Below are 25,435 nucleotides of genomic sequence, written 5' to 3'. Positions count from 1 at the left end.
TGTCATCTCTGATTAGTCCTTTAGAAAGTGTCATCTCTGATTAGCCCTTTAGAAAGTGTCATCTCTGATTAGCCCTTTAGAAAGTGTCATCTCTGATTAGTCCTTTAGAAAGTGTCATCTCTGATTAGCCCTTTAGAAAGTGTCATCTCTGATTAGCCCTTTAGAAAGTGTCATCTCTGATTAGCCCTTTAGAAAGTGTCATCTCTGATTAGCCCTTTAGAAAGTGTCATCTCTGATTAGCCCTTTAGAAAGTGACATCTCTGATTAGCCCTTTAGAAAGTGTCATCTCTGATTAGCCCTTTAGAAAGTGTCATCTCTGATTAGCCCTTTAGAAAGTGTCATCTCTGATTAGCCCTTTAGAAAGTGTCATCTCTGATTAGCCCTTTAGAAAGTGTCTTCTCTGATTAGCCCTTTAGAAAGTGTCATCTCTGATTAGCCCTTTAGAAAGTGTCATCTCTGATTAGCCCTTTAGAAAGTGACATCTCTGATTAGCCCTTTAGATAGTGTCATCTCAAATTAGCCCTTAAGAAAGTGTCATCTCTGATTAGCCCTTTAGAAAGTGTCATCTCTGATTAGCCCTTTAGAAAGTGTCATCTCTGATTAGCCTTTTAGAAAGTGACATCTCTGATTAGCCCTTTAGAAAGTGTCATCTCTGATTAGCCCTTTAGAAAGTGTCATCTCTGATTTGCCCTTTAGAAAGTGTCATCTCTGATTAGCCCTTTAGAAAGTGTCATCTCTGATTAGCCCTTTAGAAAGTGTCATCTCTGATTAGCCCTTTAGAAAGTGACATCTCTGATTAGCCCTTTAAAAAGTGTCATCTCTGATTAGCCCTTTAGAAAGTGTCATCTCAGATTAGCCCTTTAGAAAGTGTCATCTCTGATTAGCCCTTTAGAAAGTGTCATCTCTGATTAGCCCTTTAGAAAGTGTCATCTCTGATTAGCCCTTTAGAAAGTGTCATCTCTGATTAGCCCTTTAGAAAGTGTCATCTCTGATTAGCCCTTTAGAAAGTGTCATCTCTGATTAGCCCTTTAGAAAGTGTCATCTCTGATTAGCCCTTTAGAAAGTGTCATCTCTGATTAGCCCTTTAGAAAGTGTCATCTCTGATTAGCCCTTTAGAAAGTGTCATCTCTGATTAGCCCTTTAAAAAGTGTCCTCTCTGATTAGCCCTTTAAAAAGTGTCCTCTCTGATTAGCCCTTTAAAAAGTGTCATCTCTGATTAGCCCTTTAAAAAGTGTCATCTCTGATTAGCCCTTTAGAAAGTGTCATCTCTGATTAACCCTTTAAAACATCATTCTTATTTCTGTTGATGAAAACTTACTATGATAAGCTGTTTGAAAAAACACACCATCAACTAGACATGTCTTTTGTGACAATATGTGTCTAGTGTTTTTTTTTGGGTAAAAATGGTGACCACAGATGACACATGACAAACAACAGACTAAAGGCGACCACAAAAGCTTACCTTGTTAACATTGTGCACAGGTGAGCTCAAAAAAAGGCATATAACCACCAGGCCCAAGTGTTCTCACATTTCAATTGTGTTAAAAAAACTCCATTCATGTTTAAAACAAGCTATGTATGGCAAATTTTTACTTCTGGCATCATTGACCTTGACCTTTTAGGTTAGGAGACTGGTGAAAGACTAATGGTGGTCATTAAGTTACAAGCTATTTGAAAGCAAAATTTGACCTTTTTACTCTAATTGCTACCTTGATCTTTGAGGAAGAGAGAGATGAGTGTAACATGCAACCGTTTGTTTTATGATGGTCTTATAAATATATGGTATAGTTAAGGCTGAGGCAGACATTATCAAGCTTATTTATTGCAAAATTTAATCTTTAATCTCTATTGTTTGTCTTTGTCTAGAAGATAGGGAGACGGATATTGCCACACGTCCTATTATGATGGTTAACAATTTCAAAAAGATTTTGTGACAACAAAGTGAAAACAGGTTGGGTTTTGGAGGGGAAAACAAATAAAGCTGCCAGACTAAAAAAGAGCATTAAACAAGAGCTGTCAGAGGACAGCCTGCTCGATTATTCGAATGCTTGACAGTATAACGTTAGCAAACCATCATGGAGAGGGGGGGAGGGGGTATAATGTGGGTGTGTGATCATTTCATAGATGATCTTTCAAAAATAAGAAAAAAAAATAAAATATTGGGGGGGGGGTTCTGGGGGGGGGGGGGGGGGGGATGGTTTGGGTGGAGTGTATTGTGGTATGTCAGGTAAGTGTTGTTTTGTCAAACTTTTAACATAGATTTATCAATAATATGCATATTCTGAGTATAAAAGGGGCAATAATTCTGTCAAAATGCTTGATACAGTTGTCTGCTCTTGTTTATAGGTTAGGGTCATGATGATAAACAAGTATGCAAAATATGAAAGTAATATGTCAAGGGACACAGGAAATATTTGGGGTAGTACACCAACTTTAACATAGATTTATCAATAATACGCATATTCTAATTATAAAAGGGGCCATAATTATGTCAAAATGCTTGATACAGTTGTCTGCTTTTGTTTATAGGTTGGGGTCATGATGGTTAACAAGTATGCAAGATATGAAAGCAATATGTCAAGGGACATTGGAAATATTTGGGGTAGTACGCAAACTTTAACATTTGCACGCAAATGCCAACGGGAACTGGAAAGGCAATGCCGGGGTGAATAGGAAAGCTCCACTATAGATATTTAATATATAATAGTCAAGCTAAAAAGCACTTTGATGATAGAGCAAGATTTAATACATCATAGCAGCACCTGATCAGTTTTACAATACATGTGCGTAAAGTGTCATTCCAGATTAGCCTGTGCATTTTGTACAGGCTAATCAGGGATGACACTTTCCAATTAATCTGGATTTTCCATTCAGTGGAGACCTCCTTTAAATAAAAACAAAACATTAAAGCAAAAAGTGTCGTCTCTGGTACGTCTGTGTGGACTGCACAGGCTAATCTGGGACATTTTTTTAAACATATATTAGGACGCATTTTACTGTATGATTACCCAACAACTTACAGCATCAAACACGAAAGGTTCCTTTTCCTCAATGCCCCGCCCCCTCTTCACGACACACATACAGAAGTCCTCAAACACTGTGTTCATGTAGACATCATCATTCTCCAGTGACACTCCATTACACTTCTCCTTCACTTCCTCAACTAGCCTACAAAATTATCCACCAATGAAGAGTTGAGAGCACATAAGAGGTACATGCATATGCTTAACATTCCAGTATAGCTTTGCAAAAATAAAACTGGTACGGGAAAAGTGCCTTCCAACATTAGCCTGAAAAAAAAATGCTGTCATGAAATATTCCGTTTGTATTGAAAAAACAAGTTTATAAGACCAGACTACCAATACTATGAGCCCAATAAATATATTTTATATTTAGTGTACGCAGACGATCTAATTCATATGAGTCGCATTCAGGAAAAACTGGGCTTAATGCATGTGCAATAATTGTCATCCCAGATAAGCCTGTGCAGTCTGCAGTCAAATAAGGGAAATAATATCTGCTTCAATGGAATGTAATGTTTAAAGGAAGTCTCTTTTTGGTAAAAATGAAGTTAAAGCTCAAAAATGAATTTCTTTGCTTTAATTCTATCATAAAATAACATTTTATAAAAAGCACTAAAACTGTACCAAGCACAAGCGCCATCAAAAAAAAATTAAAACAAAGTGAAACAAGAGATGTGCACTCACAATGTGCAGCTTCATGAGATACACATGCATGCCAAATATCAAGTTGCTATCTTTAATATTGCAAAAGTTATGGCCAATGTTAAAGATTTCGGACGGACGGACAGACAGACAGACACACAAACGGACTGACAGTTCAACTGCTATATGCCACCCTACCGGGGGCATAAAAACAACAACATGGTTCATTTTAATTTTTTTAATTATGTTTATTAACTCCTAGATGCTTACGTATGCACAAACAAGTAGCCATACTTGCTATCAATACCTGACAACATCCATGGATCCAGCGCCAGACTTGAAGAAATCCGTTGTAATCTCCACGTTGATGTTGAGTATCCCCGTCCACACAGTCTTCAGCTTAGAGATCATGGCCTCCTCTTCCTTGGTTAACTCAATCTTCTCCTCCCCCGCTTCGTCCCGGCCGAACTTGCTGGCATTTATCATCTTACCGCTGGCTAGCTGAACCTGGCTGATGTTCACCTGGGGAGGGGGTTTCAATGTATGTCAGCCTAGCACTATGAAAACTGGTTGGGATACATGTGCGTTTAGTGTTGCACAGGCTAATCAGGGACGACACTTTCTGGTTAATGTTTTAGCTTAAAGAAAGTCTCTTATTCGTGAAAATCCAATTTGGGAAAAAGTGTCGTCTAAAATTGGTCTGTGAAGTCCGCAAAGGCTTATCAGGGATGACATTTTCTGTTTCATGGTATTATTTGTTTAAAGGAAGTCTCTTTTTACAGAAAATTCAATTAGGCAGAAAGTGTCGTCCAAGATTTGCCAGCGGGGACTGCACAGGGTAATCTTGGAAGAGACTGTAAACCTTTGTTCACAGAGCATGGCTTATATTTATCACTATTCTGCTCTCAAGATCCAGAAATATATTTTGCTATCAGATAGTTTTAGCAGTGATACTTTCTTTCTTAAACAATACATGAAAGAGTATCAAGTTAAAATAAACAAGAGCACCGCCTTGCGGGTGCAGACCGCTCATCTATTTTCTTTTTAAAGGTGAAGGGACTCTCATTTTCAATCACAAAGGAGGGAGGGGTGGAGTGAAGAGGGGTGTATAGTGTGCGGGTGTGGACATTTATTACATTATCTTCCAAAAATGCGATAGAAAACGAAAAAAATATAATAATTTGGGGGAGGGGGGGTGGAGGGTGGGGTGGGGGGGATTCTTGGGTGCGATGATTGGACGGGATTTCAAACATAAAATAATAAAAATAAATATTTGTGTTTTTAACCGTTTCAAAAAAAATTAAAAATTGGGGGGGGGGGGGGGGGTATAGTGTGAGGGTGTGGTGGTAATTTGTGATGAGATGATATTAAAAAAAAAAAATTAGAGGGGGGGGGAGATTCGGGGGTGGGGGAGGGGGGGGGGGGTGGGGGGGAGTCTTGGGTGCGATGGTTGGACGGTATTTCAATATAAAACAATAAAAATAAATATTTGTGTTTTTAACCGTTTCAAAAAAAAATTTGGGGGGTGGGGGGGGGGGTATAGTGTGAGGGTGTGGTGGTCATTTGTGAGATGATCTTAAAAAAAAAAAAAAAAAAATTAGGGGGGGGGGGAGGGGGGTGAGGGGAGGGGGGGAGGGGGGTGGAGGGCACGGGGGATGGTTTGGGTGGAGTCTATTGTGGTAAATGCTATTTCAAACATAAAATAATAAAAATAAATATTTGTGTTTTTTAACCTTTCAAAAAAACAAATTGGGGGGGTGGGATGGGGGGGGGTATAGTGTGAGGGTGTGGTGGGAGGGGGGGAAGGGCACGGGGAATGGTTTGGGTGGAGTCTATTGTGGTAAATGCTTTTTTAAACATAAAATAATAAAAATAAATTTGTGTTTTTAACCGTTTCAAAAAAAATTTTGGGGGTGTGGGGGGGGGGGGGTATAGTGTGAGGGTGTCATTTGTGAGATGATCTTAAAAAAAAAAAATTAGGGGGGGAGGGGGGGGAGGGCACGGGGTATGGTTTGGGTGGAGTCTATTGTGGTATGTCAGGTAAGAGTAGTTTTGTCAAAGTATTTATCAAATATAATCATAAATAAAGAAGTTATGGCAATTTTAGCAAAATTTAATAATTTGACCTTGAGAGTCAAGGTCATTCAAAGGTCAAAGTAAAATTCAACTTGCCAGGTACAGTAACCTCATGATAGCATGAAAGTATTTGAAGTTTGAAAGCAATAGCCTTGATACTTAAGAAGTAAAGTGGATCGAAACACAAAATTTAACCATATATTCAAAGTTACTAAGTCAAAAAAGGGCCATAATTCCGTAAAAATGACAACCAGAGTTATGCAACTTGTCCTTTGACTGTACCCTTATGATAGTTTGCGAGTGTTCAAAGTATGAAAGCAATATCTATGATACTTTAGGGGTAAAGTGAACCAAAACACAAAACTTAACCAAATTTTCAATTTTCTAAGTATAAAGGGCCCATAATTCCGTCCAAATGCCAGTCAGAGTTACATAACTTTGCCTGCACAGTCCCCTCACGATAGTTAATAAGTGTTGCAAGTATGAAAGCAATAGCTTTGATACTGTAGGAATAAAGTGGACCTAAACACAAAACTTAACCAAATTTTCAAATTTCTAAGTATAAAAAGGGCACATAATTATGTCAAAATGCCAGTCAGAGTTACATTACTTTGCCTGCACAGTCCCCTTATGATAGTTAGTAAGTGTTGCAAGTATGAAAGCAATAGCTTTGATACTTAAGGAATAAAATGGACCTAACCAAAATTTTCAATTTTCTAAGTATTAAAAGGGCACATAATTCTGTCAAAATGCACGCCATAGTTATCTAACTTTGCCTGCCCAGTCCCCTCATGATAGTAAGTAAGTGTACCAAGTTTGAATGCAATAGCATTGATACTTTCTGAGAAAAGTGGACCTAAACGCAAAACTTAACCAAAATTTTCAATTTTCTAAGTATAAAAAGGGCACATAATTCTGTCAAAATGCATGCCAGAGTTATCTAACTTTGCCTGCCCAGTCCCCTCATGATAGTAAGTAAGTGTACCAAGTTTGAATGCAATAGCATTGATACTTTCTGAGAAAAGTGGACCTAAACGCAAAACCTAACCAAAATTTTCAATTTTCTAAGTATAAAAAGGGCACATAATTCTGTCAAAATGCATGCCAGAGTTATCTAACTTTGCCTGCCCAGTCCCCTCATGATAGTAAGTAAGTGTACCAAGTTTGAATGCAATAGCATTGATACTTTCTGAGAAAAGTGGACCTAAACGCAAAACTTAACCGGACGCCAACGCCGACGCCAAGGTGATGACAATAGCTCATATTTTTTTTTCAAAAAATAGATGAGCTAAAAATCATTTATTTATTGAGGATACCCCATGAAAGCATATAAATGGAAGAAACTCATTAATGTATGGTAATTTCATTTTGTTCATTACTTTCCATATTAAGGCTTCCTGTCTGGGTGGATGCAGATATCACACAGGCTAATGAGGAACAACACTTTCCGTGTTTATGGAATTCTTCATTTAAAGACTTCTTAAGTTGACTCCAGATTTGGTGGAAAGTGTTGTCCCTGATTAGCCTGTGCAGACTGGGAAGAAACAGTGCAAATGCATTAAGGCCAATATTCCCTGAACATGGCTCAAATAACTACCATGATGAAGACAATGGCCCAATACACATAATGATCCACTAAACTATTCTGAATTTCTGACGGTAAATCTCAACAAATTATAAACTAAATACATGAATTAATCTGATGAATCACACTGTAAATTAAAATTCTACCAGCCCTTAACATACCATTTTTCCGTCATTCCCGAACACCACCATGCCATTCTTATGCACTATGGCTGGATGTGATGCGCCCTCTATGGCCACAGGTCGACCTCGGGGCTCCATTCTGTTCCACATCTTAGAACCATACAGGGTCACTTGCTGGAATAAGGAACAGTAGGGTGTTAATGCACACTTTTAAGAATATATTGACAACTCTCCCAGAATGGGGCTCAAACCGGGCACTTCCTCATTGATAGGTGGTCAACATTTTAACTAAGCCACTGAAAAATGTTGATAACAAACTTTCTGAATCTGGATGGATTTGCCAAAGATACCTTTTCTAGCTGTATTGGATGGTGAAAAAAAGGGAACTGGATCATTTCTTTGATTCACTTCGTGTCCATGTAAATTTTCTGGACATCGACAAAATTAAATGAACCATTTTTTCCTTCACCAATTATCCAACCTCCACAGAGGCATTGAGGAAATAACACTGATAAGGAAAAATGCAGCATGTATTTATTTCATGTTGGAAACAAGGCTTTTGCATCCCTTGTTCCAAGCCTTGCCACATGTACTTCCCTTTATTTGAGCTATAAGTTGGTATTAACACGAACAAACATTTTAATTTATATTGTCAAGATATATTTACAAATGTTCCCATCATTACACTCAGATGAAAAGCTAATATCCACTCTAGGAAAACTGTACTTAATGCTGGTGCCTATAGTGTCCTCCCTGATTAGCCTGAGCACAGTCTTACAGGCTAATAAGGGACAACACTGTCCACCCAAACCAGATTTTCCTTCAGAACATACTACTTATGAAAGAAAAATTCCATAAAAGTGAAAAGTGAAGTCCCTGATTATCCTGTGCAGACTGCACAGGCTTATCTTGGATAACACTTGTAGCACATGTATTAAGCCCGGTTTTCCCAGCAAATTCGAATAAAATCACTCTACACAAACCTCTCCATTGATGGTTGCCCAGGCCCCTGGCACTTTATCACAGCCCCGTATCCAGTTGTGTATTGCCATGGCCGGCTGGTCCCAGTTGATCTGTCAGCAAGAAACATGCGTGTTAGGAAGGATGCAATAGAACAAGATGTCTTGTATGATACAAGTTATTGCTGCTAACCTGTTTAAATCAACTCTTGTTCACATCAGGCCCATGCCAACAAGGAAGGTCATCATTTTGTTTCTGATTGGAAATTTAAGATCTTAAGGCTTTTAAGAAATTTGTGTTACAGATTTTTCCACTTCTTAACTTTGCAATTTAATGAACTTTATTTTCATAAACATTTAGCCATTTCTTATTCTACTTTCAAATTATTTAAATAGGCTAGGTTTTACTTTCCTACCATTACCATGTCATTGAAGAAAAAAAAGAATGTATAATGTGGAACTCTTGTTTTACTGATAACCAAAGAAAAGTAATATTCACCGGTACATATGTTTATCAACTTTGTTTAGCCTCAATAAACAAAATAAACTTTAACTTGTCTAAAAACTAGAAATTCATTGCTTCTAATGTAGATTTACTGAGTTGCTATGAAACCACTTACCCCAACTATGGCCTTCTTTAACATTGCATCATATGTGGCCCCTTCCTCTGACTGGACAATTTTAGGGGCCATGCCCTGGTCTATCAATCTCACTGCCTCACCCTTAAACAGAAAACAACATGCATCCCCATTCTGAATGTTAGAGCATTAGAAGTACATATCATTGCTCTTAAGGCATTATGAGGTTGCCATGTTAAGGTTCATGTTTGGTGCGCGTTATACCTGGCTGTTTGTTATGAATGGCAAAGTATGGTTCATGTATAGACTACCCTATTAGTTTCATGAGCTAGTAATAGTTTGAAATTACCAAACCCAAACAATGTCAATGCTAAAAGGCAGTAATATTAACTTATTTTAAACCAATTTATTTTAGATTGATTGCAAGATTGAACGCCTTATTCTTATTGAAAAACTCTTGATTTTGTTTCCTGGGACATGAACCAGTACTTGGTTTCATTGGTGGAGATTGAAGGAACGCTCTGTGGGGATAAAACTCATGAACTCTGTTAAGTTTTTATTTTTGTATAGGAAAGGTTATTAAAATTATTAACCCATTAATGCCTAGCTTCTAGAAAAAGGCCCTTCTCGTCAGGGTCTGCGCTTTTTGCTTAAAGGAATTTCTGTAAGAAATATTCTAAATATAGAAAAAAATAAACTAGACATCTCTAATTTTAGAAATAAATTGATCCAATTTAGAAGAATGGGAGAGTCCACTAGGCATAAATTGGTTAAACATATAACCATATCAGATAATTATTGAAGCTCTGAATACTTAAGATGTCAGTTATCTGATAAGTAACATTTTAGTCAATTTTTAATTGATCTTTGAATTAGTGGGAACCTATTTTACCTGCTAAACATTTCTATTAAAGATACAATAGTTACACATTCAATCCTCAAAATGCACAACAGGCCGTTTCCTGGTCATTTTGGGGAAAATGCAAATTCGGGATAGGGATTTTTTGTGACATTAAAAAAAACTTATTTTGGAAAAAATTATTACATATAACTACACATGTATTTATTTTAAATGTTATCATATAAATTAAAGTAACAAATTAATTGAAATAAAATTAAGATATAATAATCACAAGACACTTATTCCTACCCCACCCCTTTTTTTTCTTTTTTTTAATTGATATTTTTTTTAACAATTTTACTTTGGAAATGGGTCCGTTTATGGACTATTACAATATGCAAGGTAAAAGGCCTGCACAATCTTCTCACCATTGCTTTCACGCCTTCTGGGTAGAGGAACCTGTTGTAAATGGAGTCCACTGTGTCGTTCGGGGCCACAAAGGTCCTCTTCTGCAGCAGGATGGGCCCAGTGTCAAGGCCGTCATCGGCCCAGAAGATTGTGAAGCCTCCCTCCTTGTCCCCCTGCATCAGGGTCCTGTTGGGCAGACGGGAGTTAGCGTGGAATTCATGAACATAAAAAAAACTAAATATATGCAGGGAGGTGGTTCTGGAACACATCACGGTAGAAATGTTATAGATGAAAAAAATCCAATAAAAGCGGAAAGGTTTGTCAATTATTAGCCCGTGTGAACTGCATTGGATTTTTGTTGGATTTAACAAGTCTACATTTTTAACAGATTTGTAAAAATAAAAAATTGTTAGTGAAGCAATTTTTGACAATAAAAAGGCACATATCAGTCACTGAAAAAGTACCTAGTACATGTAAATGTTTTAATACAGTAGTGAGTGCCAGCACAAATTGAGAAATCGCCAACTTAATTGTAACATAAAAATGCCGATTTGAAGGTCTAGTTTACATTGATCTTTGAAGTATGTACTACATTTGTAATTTGTTGTATAAATGATGTCACAGAAAATAATGAAGACAGCAAAAAATAAGACACTGCCATTAAACCTCATCTTCAACATTTAGTAAATTATTGTTAATTTAAGTTAAGAATTGTGCAATTTCAGGTCTGATCGTTATCTACCAACACACACAAAATAATCACATCCTAACGTAATTGACCAGAAACTATTTTTTGCAACAGCCATCTTCACCATTCAGCATATGGCCTATTTGCACCCCAAGCTTTATGGACATTTAAACAACAAATGCACGAGATATTCCTCAATGCAAACTCAAGCTATTGAGCAGAATTATTTCCCTTTTTTAATTTTTGATAAAACATTCGTCTTTAACACTACCATATTAGGATCGATATGTAAGTCAATTAAAAGAAATAACTTGCGGCTATTTTACAAATTTAAATTGTTTTCCGGATAAACAATATGAGCCTTGCTCTGTGAAAAGAGGGTTTAATGCATGTGCATAAAGTGCAGTCCCAGATTAGCCTGTGCAGTCCGCACAGGCTAATCTGGGACAAAACTTTCCACCAAAACGGGATTTTGCAAAGAAGACTTTCCATAAACAAAAAATACCATTAAAGCGGAAAGTGCAGATTGCACAAGCTAATCAGGGACGACACTTTACGCTCATGCATTAAAACCCCTTTTTCACAGAGCACAACCCATACAATTTCTCCACTAATGTGGATGCATTAAAACTACCACTATATGCACATGAATGTTTACCTCATTGAACTCTTCATTAACCCTTTACCACTTGGATAAGTATTTTCACGCATTTCTAGTCCCTCAGAAAGTAAAATTTAATTAAAGTCCTTTCTTACTATATTCAAGTTTTAAAGGTGTCATTTCCAACCCTTAGATACAAATGAGCAGCAAACAGCATAAAACCTGAACAGACTGTGAGTTACTCGCAGGCTGTTCTGGTTTTATGCTGTTTTCCGATAGCCATTTTCACTCTGCTTCAAAGTGGGAAATGGTTCAGATAAGTAAACTCTGGAAACATGTGTCAGGGATTTCATTTAGACCAGAATTGAGGTCGTATCACTTTGCTATTTTGAACAAAATATTTAACAACACTATGCTTATTTTAAAGCTTTGCTTAGTATATATAGTTTAATGAAACCCCTTATGTGGGCAAAGTACCTTACTGACAAATATCAGATTTTTCAAAAACTAAATATATCAAAAAATCCAAACATGAAACCAAACAAACAGTGTGCATTGCCCCACTCACCAGTTGATGGCAAACACCTGGGCAGGAGGAAGGGATGGTAGATGATGGACTGGTGCTGGGTGTGTGTGATCACCTCCATGTGTATGAACATATATACAGAAATGAACCATGCACTGGGAAAACAGGTCTAAATGGATCTGCGTAAAGTTTTGTCCTCTGTGCAATCTGCAAAAGGCTATTAAAGGACAACACTTTTCCCTTTTATTGTATTTTTTGTTCTTAGGACGTCTCTTCTATGTGAAAAACCTAGTTGAAACTGTTTAAATATTATATTAAAACATAAAGGCATTGACACAGTTTCCATGCCCCACTCACCAGTTGATGGCCGACGCCCCCCTATGTCTGGGCAAAAGGGAGGGATGGTAGATGATGGACTGGTGCCGGGGGTGAGTGATCACCTCCATTGGTATGAACTGGGAGCAGAATGGCAGCACGTTGAGCTCCGCCCCCAGGGCCCTGTACTCCTCTAAGACCTCTGGGAGGGCCTGCTTCTTCACCTGCCAGCGCTTGTACTTGAACACCGGGATGCCATCATTGCTGGCTGCAATAGCTGAAAATTAATAAAATAATAAAATATGAGCATTCCTCAGAGAACACTGGGGCTTGATGCATGTACCAAGAGTGTAGTCAGAAATATTCCTGTGCAGACTTTGTTTGATTACAAATTTTAAGAAAAGCATAAAGCGTTGTGCAGACTGAATATCTGTTGCAGAAACAGTGATAAGGAGATGTTGCTTGCTTAGCTGAAGCGAAATATTCAAAAAAGGCACATAATTATACTTAATTGCAGGTCAGACTAATTGATCTTGAATAGCAACATTAAAAACACGTGTGAAAGTTCAATTTAATGCGTTACATGTAATTTAAAACATCGATATGTAGAGCTTGCACATTAACCTTTACCAGAGAACATTACAGCAAATAGTTTAGTTCTGCATACACATTGAATACAATTTTTTTATCAAGCATCCATAATTAGGGATGAGATTTAAGAATCACCACAGGGTAGGAAAATTTCCTACCCCCCCCCCCTTATATTTGGTAAATAACTATTTGTAAAAAAATAATTTTGACATTTAAAAGGAGGAAATCAGCTGAAAGGAAGAGAAATCACAACCCTGGAAGTTGAAGATGTTTAACTTAAAAAAATTCCTCCCATATTTAGCCTGTTCAATCTGCCCAAGCTAATCAGGGATGACACTTTCCACCTAGACTGAACTTTTGTTTAAAAGACTTCTTGTCATTGAAACATTTGATTAAAGCCAAAACAGTCGTACTGATAAGCCTCCAAACAGTCGTACTGATAAGCCTCCAAAGGCTGCACAGACTTATCCTGGAGGACACTTTAAGAACATGCATTATGCATTGTTTTCTTTGAACAAGACTCAATAGTTCAAACTTTCATGATGAAGAGTTACAGTTCATACCCAGTGGGTCAGGTTTGCCGTTCACATCGGGTACAGTGAACACCCCTACAATCTTGTGGCCATCCTTCTGTAACAGCCGGTAGACGTCGGCCCCAAACAGACTTTGACCAATCACCGCAATCTTCATCCTCTGTAGAGACTGAAATCACAGAATTCCCTTTAGCACTCAGATATGCATTTTGAGGTGCTTGCAGTCCCCTAAAAATCAAATAAGATTTAAGACTTTTCTTAATAGATTCAAATTTTACAATAATAAGCAGTTAACAAAATCAACGTTTTTGTATTGGGCATTAGCATAACATGACAAAATAAGTAATAATACGTTTGATAATATTTATTGTTAACAATTTCTTATGTAAAGTGCTTACATCAGAGAAAACTATATAGAGAACATAATAGAGCAATAAATAATAATATTTATAAATATTATATAAATGTTACATTTAGTTTACTAATTATTGTATACTGATAGCTACACCAATGATACATCAAGCTCGCGATGGTTACATAGTGTATTTTGTATAATATATGTAATAGTGTAATTAAACTGTAAAATAATAAAACTATATAGAGAACTATATAGAGAACATCAACTATAAGCAATAAATAATAATATTTATAAATATCATAAACATGTTTCACTAAATAGACTTATTATTTTACAGTGATATATACAACAAAAATTAATCTAGATCACAATGTTTATATGTTGTATTTCTGTATGCTTTTGTATAGTGTAATTAAATTGTAAAAAAAACTTTATAGAGAACATCAACTATAAGCAATAAATAAAAATATTTATAAATATCATATACATGTTACACTAAATAGACATATTATATTATAGTGATATATACAACAAAAATTAATTTAGATCACAATGTTTATATATTGTATTTTGCATATATATTTAAATAGTGTTATTCAAGTGTAAAATAATAAATAAGTATTCAAATAAAAATAATAATCAAACTGTAAAATAATAAATAAGAATTCAAACAATAATAGTAAATATATACATCACAATATATACATATGTTTTCTCTTTATTATAGTGTGGTGTATTTGCGAGCACTATTCTTTAAACCGTTGTCGAATATATTGCCTTCCACCGTTGTTTTTTTCTTTTGGGGGGGGGGGGGGGGGGGGGGGTTATTCCTTTTTGTTAAAGGCCACAAGAGAAGCATACATACATCTGTTGTCCCATTTTGGGTCTATATCCATATATTTACGATGCTAATATATATATATATATATATATATATATCTATATATATATATATATATATATATATATATATATATATGTATATATATATATATATATATATATATAATTATATATATATATGTATGTATGTGTATATATATATATATATATATATATATAAATATTTTTTTATATATATTTTTTTATAAAACCCTTTGTGCTCTTCTTCTCTTTAGAGAAAAGGGTAATATTCATAAATTTTGTGGCTCATTTTGCTTCTATATCCATGTATGTACGATGCTAATATTTCAATTATAGCACTGTATACTATTCTTGCAAATATGTGTCAATATACTGCCTTTTCACGGTATTGTTTGTAAAAAGATCGAACGTGAAGCATGCAATTATTTGTTGTTGCAATTACATTTATACCTATGTGTCTATTTTTTTAGGGCAGAATTGTTTCATGCAATGTTTCCAACTTTCTCTTAAATATATCTCTCAATGTTACGTGTGTTAAATTCCTAAACCGCATCTCTTTTTTTCATTTTCGCAAAAGAGAGCAACTAAGGAAAATGATATAGCATATTTAACAATGTGTAGTATCTCCATAAGTTTCTTCTATTGGAAGATTCATTCCCACGGGGATCCGCACATACTGTGTTTTCTATACAAGCCCTTTATTAAGTACCATTCGTACTAAATTGTGTAGTTACTTGTACATATTTTCCTGTATTGTGTATGTTCGGACTACACTATCCTCACAAACAGTTGTCAAATACATTGCATTTTCAACAAACGTAAAGTGGTATATTTGTGATGCACCTTTCTATTTTCATATTTACTGAATTTGTTTTGGCAGCACTATCAGTAAGTTGCGCAATATATTGCCTTCCGCCTTTTTTTGTTTCTGTATTGTTCCAATCTATTAAAGGCAAAAAGGAAACACATAAATTTGTTGTCTCGCTTTGCTTCTATACCCATTTATCTACAATGATAATATATGTTGCCTCTATATTCATGTATGTATGTATTTACGATGCTATTATTTCATTTATAGTGCATGTCCTAGTAAACATTTATCAATGCATAGCCTTCCGCGGTATCGTTTGAAACACTAACGATAAAGATGTGTAAATATGCGCAGTGCAGTGCAAACTGAAATTCTAGTTAATTTAAAAGATAAGAGAATCTTGACACTGCACTAAATCTGGAATTAATTTTTATCAAATATAATTCCTTTATAGGATATAATTGTAAGAATTTATTACAATCCACAAAACCTTCCATTTTTAATCCTTATTCATTTAATCACTGTTAATATAATAAGACGTGAACTAAATTTATGCAATGCACTGCATATTGTAATAATATAGATGATTTAGTTCATTTTCTTGTATTAACACTCGGTATGTTTTCCAGCTGTATATTTTATGTCGATATAGCTATACATTGTCACAAATTGTATAAAATGTGTTTATAGAGCTAATCCATGCTTAGGCTGTCTGACTTAATTGTCAGGTATTGTTTTTGTACATATAATGTTTTTTTGTTGTCTCCTTTTAATCTATATATGGTTGCATAGAGAAAAAAATACGTTCTCACGTATGATTTTGTTAAGCATAATACAATGTATTGTTTATGAAACATCCATTGCTGAGACTTGGGACATGAATTTTTGCATACAGAGTACTCATCTGACCCATAACTCCATTACGCTTAACCTATTGTGTAGGATGAATAGCTCTTCTCTATTTTTCAAAAATGTCTGACGAAGTGTCCAGTGTATGGACCCGTAATGGGGTTATCTTCTTCAAAAACACACAGGAACAGGTCACCCGCGTCCACTATGAGGACTATCAGACCTGGCTAGACCTGCCCTGGCCAAAACGAACAACAAAATAACGACTGTCAGTGCCGTCATTATCTATCACTGAACAGTATAGACTTGTGAATGATTTAAACTGTGCTATCATGCGTAACAGAACTTATAAATGGATGTAATTATAACAGCTCTCGTATCATCATAATTTTCAGAAGCGGTTAAATAGGTTCACGAAATAAACGCATTTCTTTTGTGTTGTCACCTTTTTATAGACAAGGTCAACAAAGAATAGCATAAATGATAAATATTGATTTCACGTAAATAAATATTACAATAATAAGCAGTTAACAAAATCAACGTTTTTGTATTGGGCATTAGCATAACATGACAAAATAAGTAATAATACGTTTGATAATATTTATTGTTAACAACTTCTTATGTAAAGTGCTTACATCAGAGAAAACTATATAGAGAACATAATAGAGCAATAAATAATAATATTTATAAATATTATATAAATGTTACATTTAGTTTACTAATTATTGTATACTGATAGCTACACCAATGATACATCAAGCTCGCGATGGTTACATAGTGTATTTTGTATAATATATGTAATAGTGTAATTAAACTGTAAAATAATAAAACTATATAGAGAACATCAACTATAAGCAATAAATAATAATATTTATAAATATCATAAACATGTTTCACTAAATAGACTTATTATTTTACAGTGATATATACAACAAAAATTAATCTAGATCACAATGTTTATATGTTGTATTTCTGTATGCTTTTGTATAGTGTAATTAAATTGTAAAAAAAAACTTTATAGAGAACATCAACTATAAGCAATAAATAAAAATATTTATAAATATCATATACATGTTACACTAAATAGACATATTATATTATAGTGATATATACAACAAAAATTAATTTAGATCACAATGTTTATATATTGTATTTTTGCATATATATTTAAATAGTGTTATTCAAGTGTAAAATAATAAATAAGTATTCAAATAAAAATAATAATCAAACTGTAAAATAATAAATAAGAATTCAAACAATAATAGTAAATATATACATCACAATATATACATATGTTTTCTCTTTATTATAGTGTGGTGTATTTGCGAGCACTATTCTTTAAAACCGTTGTCGAATATATTGCCTTCCACCGTTGTTTTTTTCTTTTGGGGGGGGGGGGGTTATTCCTTTTTTGTTAAAGGCACAAGAGAAGCATACATACATCTGTTGTCCCATTTTGGGTCTATATCCATATATTTACGATGCTAATATATATATATATATATATATATATATATATATATATATATATATATATATATATATATATATATATATATATATATATATGTATGTGTATATATATATATATATATATATATTTTTTTTTTATATATATTTTTTTATAAAACCCTTTGTGCTCTTCTTCTCTTTAGAGAAAAGGGTAATATTCATAAATTTTGTGGCTCATTTTGCTTCTATATCCATGTATGTACGATGCTAATATTTCAATTATAGCACTGTATACTACCCCTGCGAAGATTTTTAGAACTGTTCTAAAACATTTCTAGAATTGTACTGGAACTAATGACTAGAAGTGTTCTAGAATCATCCTTAAAATGCTCTAGAACGATTTAGAACAGTTGTTGAACGTTAAATGAGAATTTTTTCTAGAACAATTTGTTCTGAAACAGTTCTGAAGGTTTGTTCTAGAACAATTCTTGAACTATCGTTCTAGAACTATTCCAGAATTTTTCTTGAATAAATTTCCAGAACTGTTATAGAATTGTTCTAGAAATTTTTCTCATTTAACGTTCAACAACTGTTCTAGAACAATTCTTGAACTATCGTTCTGGAACTATTCCAGAATTTTTCTTGAATAAATTTCCAGAACTGTTATAGAATTGTTCTAGAAATTTTTTCTCATTTAACGTTCAACAACTGTTCCAGAATAATTCTAGAACATTTTCAGTATGATTACAGAACAGTTCTAGCCGGTGTGTTCCAGTACAATTCTAGAAATGTTTTAGAACAGTTTCGAAGAATTGCTTCAAATAGGTCTGGAACAAACGTTCTAGAAAAGTTCTGAAAATGCCCTTGAACAGTTCTAGGACTTTGTTCCACTCACAACCTGTCCCATGGAATGCTCTAAAATACAAAAAGAATATTGAGTTGTCATTTTATTATGCAAATCACAAAACAAACAAGAATGTTATTGGTGGGGAACACTGCAAATGCAACTAGAGCTTCACAGACGTGACAAATACCCCCACCACCCCATTGACACAGAATATTTTGCATGTTGTCTTCACAAAAAACAGCGCACACCTGCTCAATGTTTAAAACGCACTAAGTGACCATGTGACCTAGTTTTTGACCTGCCATGACCCATGTTTGAACTTTTCCTAGACATCATATAAATATAACTTCTGACCAAGTTTGGTGAAGCTCTGATGAAAACTACTCGAATTAGAGAGCGGACAACATGCTGAATGTTTAAATCGCACTAAGTGACCCCGTGACCTAGTTTTTGACCCGGCATGACCCATATTCGAACTTGACCTAGACATCTTCCAGATACAACTTCTTACCAAGTTTGGTGAAGATCGGATGAAAACAACTTGAATTATTAGAGAGCGGACACATAATACAGACAGACCGACCGACCGACAGACAAGTTCACTCCTATATACCCCCCTAAACTTGGTTTGTAGGGGTAAAACAATTAAATGCCATCTAAACAGTTTGTGCTCAAAATGGAACACAGAATAAAACACCAGATTAAGACCCTTTTTTAAAAACAAACAAGAAATGTTATTTTCTGGGGAACACTGCAAATGCAACAATAAAATGCCCCATAAACAGTTTGTGCTCAAAATGGAATGCAGAATAAAACACTTATTTTATTCTGCGTTCCATTTTGAGCACATTGTCAAACTTTTTGCGGAAAGCATCTAACATCATTTGTGGACATTTTGTAAAGACCGCTTTTTCTAACAATTCCATTTTTTGAGAATTAAGTGCCGGTTTTGGAGCTTCTCCCGCCTTTACAGTTTTTTTCCCTGTCCTTGTGCAGGTGACTAGTTCGTCTTTTGAAAATACATGTAATGATAATCTCCTTATAATAATATTAGTGTCCCTTTCTGTGTTGCTCGGCAAATGGGCTACTAAGGCAAGTAAGGCTTTCAACTGCTTATCTTGGTCTTCAATTGTGTCTGCTGGAGTGGATTCCACACAGGAAGAAGTACTTGCTCTTTGCTCTAAATCTTTAACTCTTTTCTTCAGTTTGTGCGTCTCCTTCTCCAGGTCGGCAATTTTTTTTTCCAATTTTCTGTAACTGGAAGAAAAACATTACTGAACAAGAGCTCCACAGTCAGAGACTATTGCCCTAAAAAAAAAACACTGGGCTATGACACAGTGACCTTGACCTTTGACTTAGTGACCCCAATTTCAATAGGGGTCATCTACTGTCCAAGGCCAATGCACATGTGAAGTATCAAGCCAATATGTTTATTCGTTGACAAGTTATTGATCGGTAATGATTTTCACACTTATTGTGATAGTGACCTATGACCTAGTGACCCCAATTTCATTAGGGGTCATTTACTCTCTAAGGCCAATGACATGTTTAGTATCAAGCCAATATGTCGATTTGTTGACCAGTTATAGATCAGAAAAGATTTTTACTTATTGTGATAGTGACCTTGACCTTTGAACTAGTGACCCAGATTTCAATAGGGGTCATCTACTGTCCAAGGCCAATGAACATGGGAAGTATCAAGCCAATTTGTTAATTAGTTGACGAGTTATTGATTGGAAACGAACTGGTCTACCGACAAACCGACCGACATTCAGCAAAGCAATATACCCCCAATTCTTTGAAGGGGGGCATAATTAAGTAAAATTAAACTTAAGTCTTACTTTTTTTTGCCTACACACTGTTTTCATTTTGTAAGTTAGAGAGCAAAAAGCATTTTTTCTATTTTTAGCTCTTGTGAATTGCCCGTGACCCATTAGAACACTAAAATTTGAGCTCACTCCAAGACCATTCGTTTGAACTGACCAAGTTTCATTGTAATCAAACAAAATCTGTTGCAGTTATCGCAATGAGAACCTACAGGTTCATGGATGGATTGACGACAGAGGCCTTGATAAAGGAATAGCTCAGGATTATCAAAGGTCCCTTAAAGCTAGTTTAGAAGCAGTCTGTTAAAGTTTATTTGAAATTCATAGACTCGTTTAGGAGTTGCGGTTACTAATGCACACTTCATTACTATATACCCCCTCCCCTATATCTGTGCGGGGAGGGTATAATAACAATCCAGAATTATCAACTAATGATGCATTAGATATTCACCAAGATTGGGAGCTGATGGATGACATATGGACTGTTGTCTCGACTTGTGAACCAGAAGTGGTGCTTGCTGAAATGGATTAATATAAAACATCAAATTTTCAAACTAAAATATGAAACTATTGTAGATTTAAAAGACCAAAATAAAGGTTGTTTTCAGCGAAAACACTGTCTTCCCCCATATCAGTCACAAACCACTCTTTCATTGTGGGAGTACCCCGAGAAAATCCCACCTGACACACAGGCAAGCAGAACTAGGTTTCAGTAAAGATATCTAAATTGTTAACATTTATGGATGACTGTGACTTATCATCGGCAATGGCATGCATGATCTAATGACAAGGCAGACTGAAACTTTTTTTAAATATAAGACCTACAACCAAAACTACACACACCTTCAGTGTCTGTCCTTGTTTTCTTCATATTCGACTGGCTTTCACTTGCTTCAGAACACTTGCCTGAAATATTAATAAAACAATATGCTCACAAGAGCTCTACCCAGAGGGACAATATTTTTGAAGATTTTATATATATGACGATGTAAAACAGGTGACCCCGGGGCGTAGCCAATTTTGACCCAAGGGGAATAATTTGAACAAAATTGGTTAACCCTAATTGTATGCCTTCCCTATATTAGACAAAATCTACAAATATACAATCATATCACAGTTGTGTTTAGCAACTTTTAGGGCAAGCAAGTCCTGCAGCCAAAGAAACTTCTGGTTCAAAGAGGTTTAACCATCAGTATAAGTTTACCTGATAGGGTCCTTTTCACACCAAACGTTCCATTATTGTTTTCATCACTAATTGTTGGTGTACTGATGCTCGTCGTCTTTGTAATCATCTGTGTCGTGTCTCCTAAGTATGCTGAAAGAAAAAATAATTACAACATTGCTTAAAATTCATGTTTATGCCATGGACAAATGATCTACAAAAATCTTGTTAGTGCTTCAATGTTTGCAGTTTGCAGTTGTAATTGAAAATCATCTCGTGCTTAACCCTTTGCATGCTGGGAAATTTGTCGTCTGCTAAAATGTTGTCTGCTGAATTTCTAAAATTAGCATTTTCTTCGATTTATTTTCAAAGAATATTATCAGAATAGCAAACAGTTTGGATCCTGATGAGACGCCACGTTCTGTGGCGTCTCATCTGGATCCAAACTGTTTTCAAAGGCCTTCAAAATTCGGTTCCCGCACTGTAAGGGTTAACATACACTCTTAAGACTACCCTACATTTTCTGCCGCAGGTTGTTCCAGAAAAGATGTAGAGTTGGTTGAAATTCCAATAAACTACTTAAAGATCAAACCAAATTTAACAATAGATGTGTCCACACCACACAAATGCCTCCAACTGTAACTTTGTCACTACATAAAAGCATAACTGTTTGAATGTAAAGGTCACAGTGACCTTTACATTTGACCTAGTGACCTCAAACCATGTTATAACCTGAACAGACTGTGAGTTACTCTCAGACTGTTTTGGATTTATACTGTTTTCACATAGCCATTTTCACTTTGCTTTGGGGTAAAGTGTTAAGACGTATAATTTACCCAAACATTACTCTTCTCAAATATGGTGCTGTCAGTGCACTTTACTTCAAGGCATACATTTAATCTACTTACACCTCTGTATGAAGTAATCAGGCTGTACAAAATTATATCGATTTACACTTAATTTGAATATCAACCTGTCATTCCAGGTCTAGGGTGTGGTGTCATCCTAGGACTGGAGTGTTGTGTCATATGATGTAGACCTGGGGGTGGGACTCCAATGGGGGGCCCTGCAACAATGGAAAACTACCAAAACATGTGACAGCATAATTTAATATTACAAAAATATAAACACATTAATGATAAAAAAAAATGTATTCATAATGTCTTATTAATATATGATTATGATGAGAACAAAATAAAACACACTTGTGATAATGACCATTAGTCCCCTACTACCTTAAAGGGGCCTTTTCACAGATTTTGTCATATTTGAAGTTTGTCATTAAATGATTTATATTGATAAATGTAAACATTGGATCTAAAAAGCTCCAGTAAAAAACAAGAATAAAATTAAAGAAAGATAAAAATTTATGTGTTTGTGAAACACTATGCCCACCCCCATATATTTGACCGTAAACCACTCGAAATGGGCAGCTCCATGAGATACACATGCATGCCAAATATGAAGTTGCTATCTTCAATATTGTTTTGGGACAGACAGGCAGGCCAAAAACAATATACCCTTCTTTGAAGGTGGGCATAAAAATGTTTTGTGTTAATGCAACTTTTAGGCAAAGGCTTTAAGCATTTCCTGCAGACAAGGAATATTAAAATAAATAATAAGCTTCAGATCATATTTTTTTACTCAGCATGTATATATTTACCTGATATGGTTGTTTCCACACTTGGTTCTACATTATAACTCACATCAACAACATCATCAATCTTTCGAATGCTGGTCTTCTTTGAGGCCAAATGTGTGTCTCCTGAATTGGCTGAAATAAGCGATAATGACAAATTGTTTAAAATTTATGTACAAGGCATGCAAATATCTTTCAAAAAATGTCTTTCTACATACTGTTGTAGAAAATTCCTGAAGCCGTGAAGGCACTGCAGTTATTCGGTACAACTGAAAATACTGGCAATGTTGATTTTTCTTTAAAAAAAATCAGAACATTATAGCCGTTGATAACTTGACAAATTTTTGGTGAGAATAAAATATATCCAAATTCATGCGCTCATACTTATTGCTCAAAATCTGAAATGATCTGACACATCGTCATTTATCCGATATGCTTGTCACTCATATAAATTTCATATTACAAATGTGTTTACCACACATCTCAGGTTTTTATTAAAAACATTGCGCAAAATTACTGATATACTACATGTACAATGCAATATTTAATGGCTCTAAAAATGGAATTTGTTACTTTGAGGCTATTTTCCTTACCGTTGTTCCAAATATAGATATAGATTTATGGTACTCGTTAGGTCTAGATTGCATGTCTTAATTTCAAAACCCACCTTTTTTATCATGAGTATCGTGTTCTTCATAAGTAAATTGTAGTGGAAATTCGTCATTTTTGTTTTTCTCAGCCATCAGGTCCGACTTGTTGTCTGCAAACAAATAATTGTACTACAGTCATGAAATTAGTAAATAACCTGGTTTGAAGCATATTGATTATCCAATAATCACTAGCAGATTTCAAATATGTCCTGTGAAATTTGGAAATTTTACAGGACATTCAGTCTTGTAAACACATTTCTTAAATGAATTTCTAAAAAAAAACCAGACATTTCGGTCGTTCATACAACAAGCCATAATATGAATATATTTTAGTTTCATAATTTGTTACAATATAGTTACATTCGGTGGATTTTTATTTATTTATTGTAAATCGCGCTGATTTGACACGTTGATGCATTTGGACAATGCACTTACCACTGATCTGCGAAAGCCTGGCTTTGAAAGCCTTTTTATGGAATAATGCCACCACGTAGTCCCCATCACGATAGTCAGTAAAAGGCTTCTTCGGGTGTTTGATATCTTCTAAGTTGATTACACTTGTTAATTTATCTTCCCAATGGACGATAGCAAAACGCCTTTTTTCCTCCATTTTAAAAAACTGGCGGCGTGGTTAGTCGATTGGACCAATCGACATCTCGGATAGAATGCTGACAACAACAGACCAATGGCTTTTGACCTAACATTTACGGTTGTATGTTTTATCATATTTATTTATTTATTAATGATTGTTTCTCGATAGTACAAGTTAAAAAATAATTAAAAATATAAATGAAAAACAACACCGTTTTAATTTCGGGAAATTAATATCGATTTATTTTAAGAATAAAAACCGGGGATGACGTCATCTTCGTATGCAGTCGCAAGCACATGCAGTCGCAAGCAGATTTCCACAAAACAAATTAAAGTTTAATGTGCACGAACTTATAGGTTTAGAGGCTAGTTTGTGCCAGGACTATGGCTAGTTCAAATAAGTACAAACATTTCCGTAAAGCTGATGGCAAATTTGTCTGTTTGATCTGCAACAAATCTCTATCTTCCAAGCAGAGGATATTGTCACACCTACACATTTTACACGAAATGAGTAAGAACTTTTTCACGGTTTACGATGCCATATTGAATACGATTTGTTGACGTTTTAGTCCCAAACCAGATCGGCTACATTTAACCCTAGACGTTTGATATGATCTTGGTTAAGATTGTTACGTTATTTGTCATTTATCGTTAATTTTATGGCCCCTGATTAATGCAAGTTTTCTTAAATTTCATCGATTTTAGTGAATAATCAAGCCGAGCGTCCCTCGTCTAAGACGCAGAAATATCGAAATAGACGCATAGTTTTGAAATGTGTGCATCCACTCGGACGCATTGCTGAATCGAATCCTTTAACGCATACGCGAATCACGATAAATACGAACCATCTTGGGTACGAGTCAAAAGTGTAGGGATGAACGCTGAAAAATGCAACAAG

The 25,435-nt window shown here is 35.1% G+C and overlaps 2 protein-coding genes across 4 annotated transcripts in view; both read right to left on the bottom strand.

Annotated features, from left to right (window-relative positions):
• Positions 1–25,435, bottom strand: part of LOC127868705 (cytosolic 10-formyltetrahydrofolate dehydrogenase-like) — a 107,318-nt gene that overhangs the window by 36,423 nt on the left and 45,460 nt on the right. For all 3 annotated transcript variants that reach the window (XM_052410706.1, XM_052410714.1, XM_052410723.1), the window contains exons 2-9: positions 13,519–13,657; positions 12,407–12,641; positions 10,255–10,420; positions 9,028–9,129; positions 8,432–8,521; positions 7,488–7,622; positions 3,973–4,187; positions 3,021–3,168 (exon numbers count right to left, since the gene is read on the bottom strand). In XM_052410706.1, the coding sequence (XP_052266666.1) occupies positions 3,021–3,168; positions 3,973–4,187; positions 7,488–7,622; positions 8,432–8,521; positions 9,028–9,129; positions 10,255–10,420; positions 12,407–12,641; positions 13,519–13,657 (1,230 nt within the window). The remainder of the gene's footprint in view (positions 1–3,020; positions 3,169–3,972; positions 4,188–7,487; positions 7,623–8,431; positions 8,522–9,027; positions 9,130–10,254; positions 10,421–12,406; positions 12,642–13,518; positions 13,658–25,435) is intronic.
• On the bottom strand, positions 18,757–22,720 carry LOC127868737 (uncharacterized). Its single transcript, XM_052410770.1, has 5 exons — positions 22,631–22,720; positions 21,700–21,810; positions 21,339–21,401; positions 20,947–21,013; positions 18,757–19,926 (listed from the first exon to the last, which is right to left on the bottom strand). Exons 1-5 carry the CDS (start codon positions 22,683–22,685, stop codon positions 19,488–19,490), a joined length of 735 nt encoding a protein of 244 aa, XP_052266730.1. The 5' UTR covers positions 22,686–22,720; the 3' UTR covers positions 18,757–19,487.

This window comes from Dreissena polymorpha, chromosome 1, assembly GCF_020536995.1.
Source record: "Dreissena polymorpha isolate Duluth1 chromosome 1, UMN_Dpol_1.0, whole genome shotgun sequence".
Lineage (NCBI taxonomy): Eukaryota > Metazoa > Mollusca > Bivalvia > Myida > Dreissenidae > Dreissena > Dreissena polymorpha.
The sequence above is the reverse complement of the archived record's forward strand: the minus strand, read 5'-3'. Positions and strand labels throughout refer to the sequence as shown.